The sequence below is a fragment of the Musca autumnalis genome, unplaced genomic scaffold (genome assembly GCF_047663935.1).
Source record: "Musca autumnalis isolate F117 unplaced genomic scaffold, ASM4766393v1 scaffold_4, whole genome shotgun sequence".
In the NCBI taxonomy this organism is placed as follows: domain Eukaryota; kingdom Metazoa; phylum Arthropoda; class Insecta; order Diptera; family Muscidae; genus Musca; species Musca autumnalis.
The window spans coordinates 248383944-248394618 of record NW_027411977.1 but is presented as its reverse complement, the minus strand read 5'-3'; the positions used below and the strand labels follow the sequence as shown (position 1 = coordinate 248394618).

The window sequence follows — 10675 nt, the reverse complement described above, 5'->3', positions numbered from 1 at the left end:
TAATTTCAGATTCTTTTTGGCGACTGTAAATGTACTGTTGCAGTCGTTTAGCCCAGCAAAACTATTTTTGCATAAATAGGTTTCCTGGTCTTCAAACTTCGTGAGAGCACGTAGAAGTTCAGCACCAGTCGCTTTAAAGTGATGCAATTTGATCTGCATGATGCAAAGCGGTTGCTGCTTACGTTCTTTGCCCTCTCCTGAGCTAGACAGAACCTTATCCATCCTAGCCCAAGTGCCCTGACGAATTCTTAAATACTCCTGGCCTTGTGTGTCTATTTAGACCCGGATAGCGAGTCACCGGACGGTGACTAACAAGCTTCCAAGAGCTAGTCAGGAGATTGGAATGATGTCTACTGAGTATTGTCAGTATTCGCGCTGGGTCCACAGGAAGTCTGGAGATTCCTTGTTTTCGCAACAGATGGCGTTAATTCCTCTGTAGGGGGCAGCTCTACCGTACTGAGTGTGTTTAGGAGGCTCCACATCGCTGATCTTACCATCAGGATCAGATCTATCGATGACTGCTACTCAAAGTTCATCTGGTGCCATTGGTCGGCCTGTCTTCTGTCCAGCGCCGTTACATGTGAGAAAAGATCCGGAAGACACATTTTGGCTCAAGTTAGCTGTGGTGCTTTTCGTGCTCTCCTTTAAAAAGCCGGCAAAGGAGGTACTAGCTTGGAGTCCTGGCTCAGGGTGTGTCTATTGGCCTTGGATCGTGGTTCTTCCGTTGATCTAACCCTCTTCGCCGTATTCAATGAATAAAGGTGGCTGTGTTGGAAGCCCCACGTCCAGGTACAGAGGCCGATTCCGCCCTTGATTTATTTTGGAGTTGATTCACCTCTTTTGCCTTCAGCTTACTCGTCTTTAAGGGCTACTCTGCGCAGGAACTCCTTTTGAAGAGGGAGTGGAAATCAAGAGAGGTGAATCCTTCGGGGGGCACTGAGTCAAGCCAACATCGCTCCCAATTGGACCTTTGGCCAATCCCACGGCAGCGGGTTCTATCGTACCGGATTGACCCGAAAACCTAGTGTTTCGGCCCGCGGCTGCCAACCCAGCATCAAACCTATGCTTCTACGTAGGTTTGTATGCTGTTACAACAACAACAACATTGGACCTTTGGGCTATAGGGGTCGATGTTAGCGTTGAGCCCAGCTTAGTCAACGCGGTCATCGGGATGAGTGAAAGCCTTTTACATTCAATATTTCTAATGGGTAATTGAAGATATTTACTTTCAACCTTTCACCACCCTGAGATTTCGTTCGTTCTAGTAGGGCTGGAAGTTGTCGTTTTCGGGCAGATCATCCTTAAAAACTTTTAACAACTACATTTTCGTCGTCCCCACCCGAAACTACCGTCCCGTCAACCGTAGGCTGGGTTTTTCTAAAGCATGCTTTTATGGCAAATCCCTTCAATTCAACATTTCAAATTTTATTAAATTATCCTAAAAAAATAGATTTACAAATTATTATTTTCATTATCGGATGATGGCGTGGCGCCAAAGAATTTTTCATATTCCTCTTGACGCTTACGGGCTCTGGCTTCCCTTTCCATTTGGCGTTTTTTCGCAAAGCGTTGATGTATGCGTTTCATTTCCTGGACCTCTTTCATTTCCTCCTTGTCCTCGTCCTTAAGGGAAAAAGAAAATATTATTAGATATTAACGAATGAACTTAATATTTGAAATTCTAAAACACTCTTTACATCCAAACCAAATCACATTTCTTGTCCAACTTACACTCATGTTCAAACGCAGAACCAAAGCCCGCCGACCATCCGACATTGGCTGGGAATATTGCATGAAATTTTTCAAACGCTCGGCAGGTGCTACACTACGTTCCACCACCAAAACAATGCGAGCCCATTGACGCTGCCATTCATTTCGAATTTCTGCAATCTTCTGATATGTATTACCCATCATGGCGATCAACATGTTAACCAGCAACACACTGACAATTACCATGAAAAGGAAGAAGAGAATTTTCGCCTCATATTCATGTTGTGTCGAACTCATGGCACCATAGTAATCCCCAAAATTTGTTAAAGACATTAAAAACATGGCCACCACTGATTCCATTGGTGAAGGCATTGGATTTGTACCGGTGTCATCAATCTCTTCGGGGGTGGCGGGATTATCAAATGTCAAAAATATAATATAATAGGCTTGCGAAAAGCCCATTACAAAAACCAAATAAATGGAAACGAAACGTATCAGATCTCCCATGACCATGCGATAGATCATCACAACGAAGGGTCCAACGGTTTTGAAGCCTCTATTTAATGAAAATGAAAAGTTACCAAGGTGTGACAATGGAGTGATCAAATTGTATTGCTTACCGACAAAAGAACAGAAAATAGGGGGCTGTGGTAAGCATTATCATCACAGCAACATGATCATCTAACTCGGTGAGACAAGATAGCCTTAGCCAGGGTATGGTCATCATTAGACAGCATGAAAACAAAAACATTACCCTAGAAGGGGCTGTCATCTGAAAAAAAGGAAACAGATTTAATTACAAAAATGGAGGATTTAATGGGATTTCTGTACAACATACCAGATTTTCCACAAACATTTTATAGCCTAAAAATCGGGCCTCCCTTAAAGCGGCTAACAAATACAATATGGCTCCAAAGAAGATGACAATCTCGGCCACAATGCGGATCTGTAAGGAAAATATAATGTTATGAAAACCAGTTATGCATAAACGCCGTTATAATATTGTACCGTACCTTTGCCAAATTCGTTTCCATATTCATCAAAGGACACTCCTCATAGCTGGCCCACCAGGAAGGTACATTCTCCGAATTGACATCATCATCAATGTATTCACTAAAATTCAACCAAAACGTTTCTAAAATAGGAAAGATAATCGGTTAAAAATATCGATTTGGGATCTATTTTGACCAGCAACTTACTATAAGGTAACTTTTCTATACCCGTTATGCTGCTTGCAATTGTGGGAAATAACAATCTGGCATGGGAGATGGAAGAGGAGTTTGCCTTACCAGCAGCATCATTATCTTTGTCGTCTTCATCATCCTCAACTTTGGGACCAGGGCGGGAAATAAAACTCACCAATGAGAAGAGAAAATAAAAAGAAAACATATAGAATTGTTTGTAGAAACGCGATTTCACAAATGTCTCCCATTTGGTTTTAAGTAAATCAATGACCACACCATCTAATAACTCCAAATGTTCCAGTTTATCCTAAAAATTAAAAAGAAAAGTGAGGTTAGGTTTTAAATTCCATACTAAAATGTATAGTTTAATTACCCCAAATACCACAAAATTTAACACAGAATCCTTGTTTATATTCCCCGTTTTCACGTCGATGGTATCGATTTTGGACAAAGGATATGCCGCACACGTTATACTACCCAATTGCCAATAGATTTCTCTTTCAATACTTAAAATGTGGAAAAACATTTCCACGCGCCCCAGCTTGGCCGCCAACGTTAACGCGGTGAGATTTTGTGCATTACGTATGTGGATATTGGTACCAACCTCATAGGCCACATCAAACATATCGATTTTTTCATAAATCGCCATCATATGCAGCACCGTATTACCGTTGGTATCTTGACTATCGGGATCCGCTCCACGGGCCAAAACCAAACGAAAACATTCTTCCTGCGATAAACAAGCAGCAAATGACAAAGGATATTCACCCCAATAAACATAACCATCGTAGTTTGTAATGGGATTAACACCAACATATTCGTGGTCTGGAGAATCATAACGTGAGGGTTTTTGATCTTCAGCCGACATAAAGGCACCACAACATCTGTAAGAAAACAAATTATTATGGGAAGTGAAAGATGTGCTTTTGCTTCTTACCTTTCTTGTACATCCGCATTGGCATCTAAAAGATACTTTACCATGGCTGGATCTTCATTCACAATGGCAATGTGCAGCACAGATTCTCCATAATATTCATCACTCAAATAAATATCCATGATAAGTTTGGGATAAAATTTCAATAATCTCTTGGCCAAGTCGGCATGCAAAGAGGAGGCATTAAGCAGGCACAAATGTAAAATTGTTTCACCCACGGCACCTCTTTCCTAGAAGGCAAAAATAAAGGAAAATTTCATTGTTTACTCCTAAAGTATAAATTATTCGTGAAAAACTCAAGGAAATCTCCGTTCCCCTTGGTCATTATCTGGGGCTTTATTTTCCATGAAAATACCAGAATTTTCCTACGATTTGTGATTTTTTATTGCAAGTCTATTTCTTTTATAGCAATGTATTCCTGCAGACCTTTGTCTTCGAGTTTAGTACCCGTCGTTTAGGCACCTAACCTTCAGTTCAACTCAAAAGTAAGAAAAAAAACAACAACATTTTACTTACATTCAAATTCCAACAAACAAAACGATAAGCACTTGGATTTGATATGTACTCTGCCTCCGATACCTCCGAACAATAGTCATGTATGTTGAAATCTTCATCGGGATTTTCCAGAGCCCGTATCTCGGGTAATTGTTTTGTGCGTGCCCTCTCCTTGTTGCGTAACAAAACCATTTTCGAAATTGGAAAATAACGACCAGCTCCTTTGTTATAGAGAAACGGTTCCACTTTGGTCTTTATGGCATGATCTATTTCGGCAAATTGTTTCGTTTGACAAGCTCTTTTCATCATGTCCACCAATAAACCACCACCCTTCAGATTTACAAATTTGTACAAGGCCTGTGTGGAAACTCCCGCCTGTTTCTTAACACCACTGGTTACATTACTCTCGGTATTTCCCATGGCCAATCAATGATCTAGACTACAATTGAGGAATGATTTTACACCAAATGCTATAACATTTCCAAAGGAAATCTGGAATTTTCACTTAAGACGACTCTTTTGAAATGTGTTTTCTTTTAAACGTTTCTTTATTTCTTAAGTTGTGGTAACCAATATTGATTAAACAATTGTTTGGTAATGTTTGGGAATTTCTTTCGTTGCCATGTTAACAAATGGCAATGCTTTTACTGTGAACTTGACCTGTTTCGAGGATTGCATTTATAGGGATTTTTTTCTGTGGCGGTAAATTTGAAAATTTGAATTTTACATCCTTATTGGACTTTGTTTTACAATAAAAGCATTGCCATCAAAGTCACTACCGTTTTGAATGGCAATGCCTTACATAAAACTAACAAATTTGACTGTTTATTGAAGATATTTCGGTTATTAGATATTCAATGTATACTTTAATACTGCTATATAGAGACCGTTTGCCTTAAATATGACGGAATGTTGAAATAAATATAAAAGTAATTGTTGGTCTTCATCTAATTTCCTACAAATAAGTATAAAATTGCAATTAGTTAATAATTTATTGTTTGTTTTATTTGAAGAAAAATCATTGCACAATATAATAGTTTTTTTTTTTTTATTTATATATTGCGCATTTTGTGTACATGTTGCTGTTGTTGTTCTTGTTGACTGGTTTTCATTTTGTATGAATTCAAATAATAAAACATTATTATCTGATGAATGAATGATGCATAAAACGAGTTTATACGTAGGGATGTATATATGTATGTAAATTGTTAATACTTTTGCTTTAAATATATATTTTAGGGAGGAGAGTAAATATTTGTATATAATCTCATAAGGGTTATTATCTCAATACAAAGTAATAAACATTATAAATTGCCCTTTAATAACTGCCATTATTGGTTTATGGAATAAAAGTTTGGCTGCTCAAAGGTTTGCATACTTCAACTGGAATATTGGAAATAATAAATTATTTTAAATACATTGATTATAAATAAACGCTTAAAAATTATCATAAACGCTAAGCGTTTTACTTTATGTATACAGATAAAGATAGATTTGTGATAGCATAACAAATAATAATAAAAACGTAGACACAAAAAAGGAAGTCAACAGGACGCAATGTTAAAAATTAAGGACGTTTTAAAACACACATATTGTATCATATATAATAATAATATTTAAGAAAACTTTAACAAAACAATACAATAATGATATGATCTTTTTTGTTCTTTATAATCATAATAAAGATTAACAGAGAATGGAATATAACCAAATATACATTGGCACCAATGGGATGATGATAATTAGACAAACTGCCACAATGCTAAGGAAAATACATCCGTGTCAGGTGATTATTATGATGAGCGGTGTGTGATGATGTGGTTGCTGCTGCAGTTTTATTTTTAAATACTTTTGTGTGAATACTTTTTTGTGTTGGTGTGTTACCAAAAAAACTGGTGATTGCTAGTAGAGTTTGTTATTGCTTATTATCAGAATTTTTACGGTATAAATTTGGAATTCTTATAGTTGTTATGTAAGGTTTCTTCTCCTACTACTTCTTGTTATTGTTAGTTTCTTTGTAAAGAATAAAATGTTGTAAATTCCCTTATATTTAGTCTATAATTTCGACATAATTTGCCGGAAACAGTCCATAAGTGCCATCTGGTCCAAGACCTTGCCACCAACCCTCATCAATTTGGTCAATGTGGGTAATAATATCTCCAGGATCAAAGGTGATTTCAGTTTCATCAGCTAAGAGATTTAAAAAAATACATTAAATCTCCATTAATTGTTAAAGCATAGTTTTTTCTACATACCTGCCTGGTAGTCATACAAAGCACGAGCTCTCAAGCCCAAATCTCCTAAAGTATCTTGACAAATAAAGTCATCTTCATTGACCAGATCATTAACTGAAAAGAAATACAAAAAATATATTAATTACCTTTCTGCAAGAATTCAATATTGTTCTGGGCTCTTGTAGAGACAAAAATGACCAAATTCAAAGAACTAATATAAACCCAAAAATCTCTTATAAACCACCCAAAAAGTTTCTACAGAAAAAGAAGAATCACAAAACACAAAAAAGTTTTCCATATGATATGAAAAGGGCTTCTAGTTGCAGGACAATTGAAGAATGCCAAGAAAACTTCATGTAAAAGGGCAAAAATTTCTTGTAGAATGTAAAAAACTTCTTGTAGAGGACTACAAGGCCTATATAAATTCAAAATACATCTCACATAGAAAACCAAATACCTTCTTTTAGAAGACAAAAAGTTTTTTCATAGATGTCAATCTTTAAAATCCAATCAGCCATGGAGGAGCAAATAGTCTTCTTATAGAAGACTACACGCTCTTCACATAAAAAAACGAAAGGTCTCCCGTGTAAAAAACAAAACGATTTCATTAATGAGTATTTCTAAAGAAACACAAAAGATCTTTCAGAAGAAAACAATTTTTTATGTGGAAGTCTCATAGGATCTCTTGTGGAAGACCATAAACACAAGGTTTTGTAGAAAAAAACAAAGTCTTCTCATACATTAATCATCTTCATATAGAAGTCCCAAAGATCTTATTTTTGTGGAAAATCCTCCCTCTTGTCCCCTTACTTACTCTCATTTCTATCCATGTAACCATTTTTATTGGTTGAACTGGGTGCTTGTGACTGCGATTGTTGCACAGTTACGGAAACTTTTGTGCGTACAACCTCTTCTTCTTCATCCTGATATAAAGCTGTATCGGTGTTATTTGATGATGATGTATCATCGGGTGATTGCAATGAATTTGATTTGCTATGCGGTGATCTCTTTATAGTGGAATATTGTTCAGTATCTGGCTCGAGAGGATAATCATCGATATTATGATTATCATCATCATTATTGGCAATTGCAGTAATTTCAGGCTTTACAGGTTGTTCCAAAGGAGTGGGAGCGATAGGTTCAACTGTTTCAACATTAACAACTGGAGTTTCGATAATTGTTGGCGTTGATTTCTCAGCAACGGATTTTGTTTCTTCTGAAATTATTGCCTGTTTGGGTAAAGTAATTTTGCCTGGTAATGGTTGTGGAGCTGCAGCCGTTTCTGTTTGTTGCGGTGGCTGATTAAAGGCATTAATACGTTGAGCAATGGAGTTGCGTGCTGGTTTTGCAGGTGGTGCAGTATTAAGTCTAAAAATAAAATACAAGTATTTTGCATTATAAAGTCATAATAATTTAAAAATTTCCATTAAAAACACATACTTGTTTATTAATTGACCTTCACTTGTATGTTTGGTGAACATGGCCTTAGCTGCTCCTACCCTGGAGCCTATAAGTTCTTTGGCCTCTTTACTACGTTCTTGTCGCATACGTTCAGCCTCTGTTAATGCAGAACTTGGCATGGTTTTTTCAGGGCTCAAAGGTTGCGGTGATCTGAAATTGTATGTTTCGGAAATGTTTACTGAAATAAAAAGAAGACATTCTTAAAACTCACGTTTTAATCGGTACATGGGCCGGTTGTAACTTATTGTTCATTTGTAATTTCTTTTCCCTTTCCAAATGTTCCTTTTCCTCACGCGCTCTTTGCTCCTTTTCAAGTTTGGCTTGCTCCATTTCACGCTGCTGCTTTTCGGCCTGCAAACGACGTTTCTCTTCCTCTTCTTCTTTCTTCCAAAAATCTTGCATTACTGTGGGATTTAATTCCTTTGTGGGTATCACCCTGGTGTAGTTCGTACCAATTGGAGTTCTTTGCTCCTCTTGAACAGTGCGTGGTTCTTTAAAACTATATGCCGAACTCACAGTACTCAATTTCTTGAGCAAACGTTCCAAATCAATGTCATCCTCATTACGGGCATTTATAGTCAAATGTGCCCCCGAAAGTAACTTGGCCACATCACGTATGTGATTTGCACAAGTGCCTTTACGTAGCACGGGAGCACCTTCACCCTAAAAAGGATAATTTCAAAACATTGTTATTCTGTACATAGAAGTTAGCAAAAGTTCATATTACCTGCCAATTGATTAAGAGGAACTTTTTTAAACCCGTTTTTGGATCTTCAATGCGTACAAAGGCATACATAATTTTTCCACTGTTCAAATCTTCGCACAATTCCTCTACACCACCTTCCCCGCTGCTTACCAATTTCAAGTCATTGCTTTGTCCCTCATAGCCAAACAAAGCCCTATAAAAACAATCGAAATGAAAGCCAACAGATTTTATATTGATATGCAAATTTTCTTATGTTTGGGGAGTGCCTCTTTGCTGTCATACATACCAATCTTTTGGTGATTTGTCATCCAAGACATCTTTCCATGCTCTTTCAATTTGTGGCCGATGTTTCTCGAAACTAATGGCCATTCTGCAAGTAAATGATAAGCGCTTTTGTTTGCTTTGTTTTTATTTTCCTCTCCCACCAAAGACTAAAGCAGAAAGTAAACGACCTTGAGTCAGTCAATGCACTGGGACCACCTGCTTGATGCACCGTCGCGAGGCAAGTCAAATGACAAATTTCCTATTATGATTATGAAAATATGAAGTTTTTCCACACGCTTTCACTCTCGTGTAAATGTGATCAAGATTGATTTTTTTTCTTTTCTTTAGTCCAGTTAATATAGTGGGCAGGATTGATATTTATCTCCCTCTCTATGCACAAATTACAACAAATAACTCCTTTGGCTGTATATAGGCTTAGGATTTTAATAAATTTATCTGAAAATGTGTCTTTCTTCTTTCAATCCCTTATCTATTTTCACGGATTTATTGACTTATCAACTAAAAACTTGAAAAACTTTTACAATCTTGTGTTTGGATCACAAAACAAATGAGTAAATGACGATTTTTTTCCGGCGTTAATACGCCCGTACGGGCGTACGTACGCAATCAATTTAGGTAAAGCCCCTTTGAACTTGTCTTTTGCGCATGGCACAATTATACAGGTACCCGCATCAGCCCAGCTGATGTTCTGTGAGACGTCAAAAAGTTGTAATTGAAAACACAAAATTAAAAAAATACTCGAGAGAGAATTAATTCAAATATCACTCTAAAAATGACCTTCGCCTTAATAAGGCAAAACAAAAAAATTAAAAGAAAAATTGTGAATTTTAATGGATTTTTGTAATTTCAATAGAAATGTAACATAAAATTCATGGTTTCTTATGTTAATTTGTTTTGCAACTACAATACATGGCTGATTTAAGACTTTTGCTTTTACATTTATTCTTTTGTTAGCTTTATTATTTTTAGAATCAAAACATTGTTAAATTTAAGTTTTTCAGAGTAGTATATGTATAGCGGTTTTTCAAACCGATCATGGCCCTATGGGCTAGGTTTTTTGCATGAGAATAAATAAATAAATAAATTAATTAATTAATTAATTAATTAATTAATAAATAAATAAATAAATAAATAAATAAATAAATAAATAAATAAATAAATAAATAAATAAATAAATAAATAAATAAATAAATAAATAAATAAATAAATAAATAAATAAATAAATAAATAAATAAATAAATAAATAAATAAATAAATAAGTAAATAAATAAATAAATAAATAAATAAATAAATAAAATAATTGGCCTGTTCCCGTACTTTATAAAGTGGTAAAAGTTGTAAAAATCGTAAACGATTTTCATATAAATTTTGTGTACGGGAACGCAAAATGTGTAAAAGTGGTAAAAATTGTAAAAACTTTTTAGTTCTGGAACAGAGCTAATGTTTTTATTAATAACTGCCTAACAAAATTTTGTTGAAAAATTGTGTGAATCGCTTTATTTTTGGAAATTTCACAGTACTAAACAGGTCTTTGTTGTAGTTGTTGGCCGATGCATCTACCTGGTAATTGTGTCATGCTTTTGCGGTTATATCATGGTGGAATAAGAAGGTGTTACATCAAATCCATGGTGGAATAATAAGGTGTAACGCCAAAAACAGCTGATCT

At 35.9% G+C, this 10675-nt stretch overlaps 2 protein-coding genes across 2 annotated transcripts; both read right to left on the bottom strand.

Moving 5' to 3' along the window:
- Positions 1-1404: 1404 nt before the first annotated feature.
- nan (transient receptor potential cation channel subfamily V member nanchung) lies at positions 1405-5285 on the bottom strand. Its single transcript, XM_073987847.1, has 9 exons — positions 4345-5285; positions 3832-4058; positions 3268-3778; positions 2910-3201; positions 2724-2845; positions 2549-2656; positions 2331-2482; positions 1732-2266; positions 1405-1623 (listed from the first exon to the last, which is right to left on the bottom strand). Exons 1-9 carry the CDS (start codon positions 4741-4743, stop codon positions 1453-1455), a joined length of 2517 nt encoding a protein of 838 aa, XP_073843948.1. The 5' UTR covers positions 4744-5285; the 3' UTR covers positions 1405-1452.
- A 28-nt stretch (positions 5286-5313) lies between these two features.
- Positions 5314-9634, bottom strand: Abp1 (Actin binding protein 1). The gene is made up of 7 exons (XM_073987848.1): positions 9011-9634; positions 8746-8917; positions 8230-8681; positions 7998-8168; positions 7372-7925; positions 6579-6671; positions 5314-6513 (listed from the first exon to the last, which is right to left on the bottom strand). Exons 1-7 carry the CDS (start codon positions 9091-9093, stop codon positions 6374-6376), a joined length of 1665 nt encoding a protein of 554 aa, XP_073843949.1. The 5' UTR covers positions 9094-9634; the 3' UTR covers positions 5314-6373.
- Between the last annotated feature and the right edge of the window lie 1041 nt (positions 9635-10675).

Excerpts from the sequence above, each read along its gene's own strand:
- Abp1 (XM_073987848.1), bottom strand. The coding sequence starts at position 9,093 with ATGGCCATTAGTTTCGAGAAACATCGGCCACAAATTGAAAGAGCATGG. Across the intron at positions 8,169-8,229 it reads GCCCATGTACCGATTAAAAC|ATCACCGCAACCTTTGAGCC; the intron begins GTGAGTTTTAAG and ends ATACAATTTCAG. Across the intron at positions 7,926-7,997 it reads GAAGGTCAATTAATAAACAA|ACTTAATACTGCACCACCTG; the intron begins GTATGTGTTTTT and ends TTTTATTTTTAG.
- nan (XM_073987847.1), bottom strand. The coding sequence starts at position 4,743 with ATGGGAAATACCGAGAGTAATGTAACCAGTGGTGTTAAGAAACAGGCG. Across the intron at positions 3,779-3,831 it reads AATGCGGATGTACAAGAAAG|ATGTTGTGGTGCCTTTATGT; the intron begins GTAAGAAGCAAA and ends GTTTTCTTACAG. Across the intron at positions 2,657-2,723 it reads TGGAAACGAATTTGGCAAAG|ATCCGCATTGTGGCCGAGAT; the intron begins GTACGGTACAAT and ends TTTTCCTTACAG.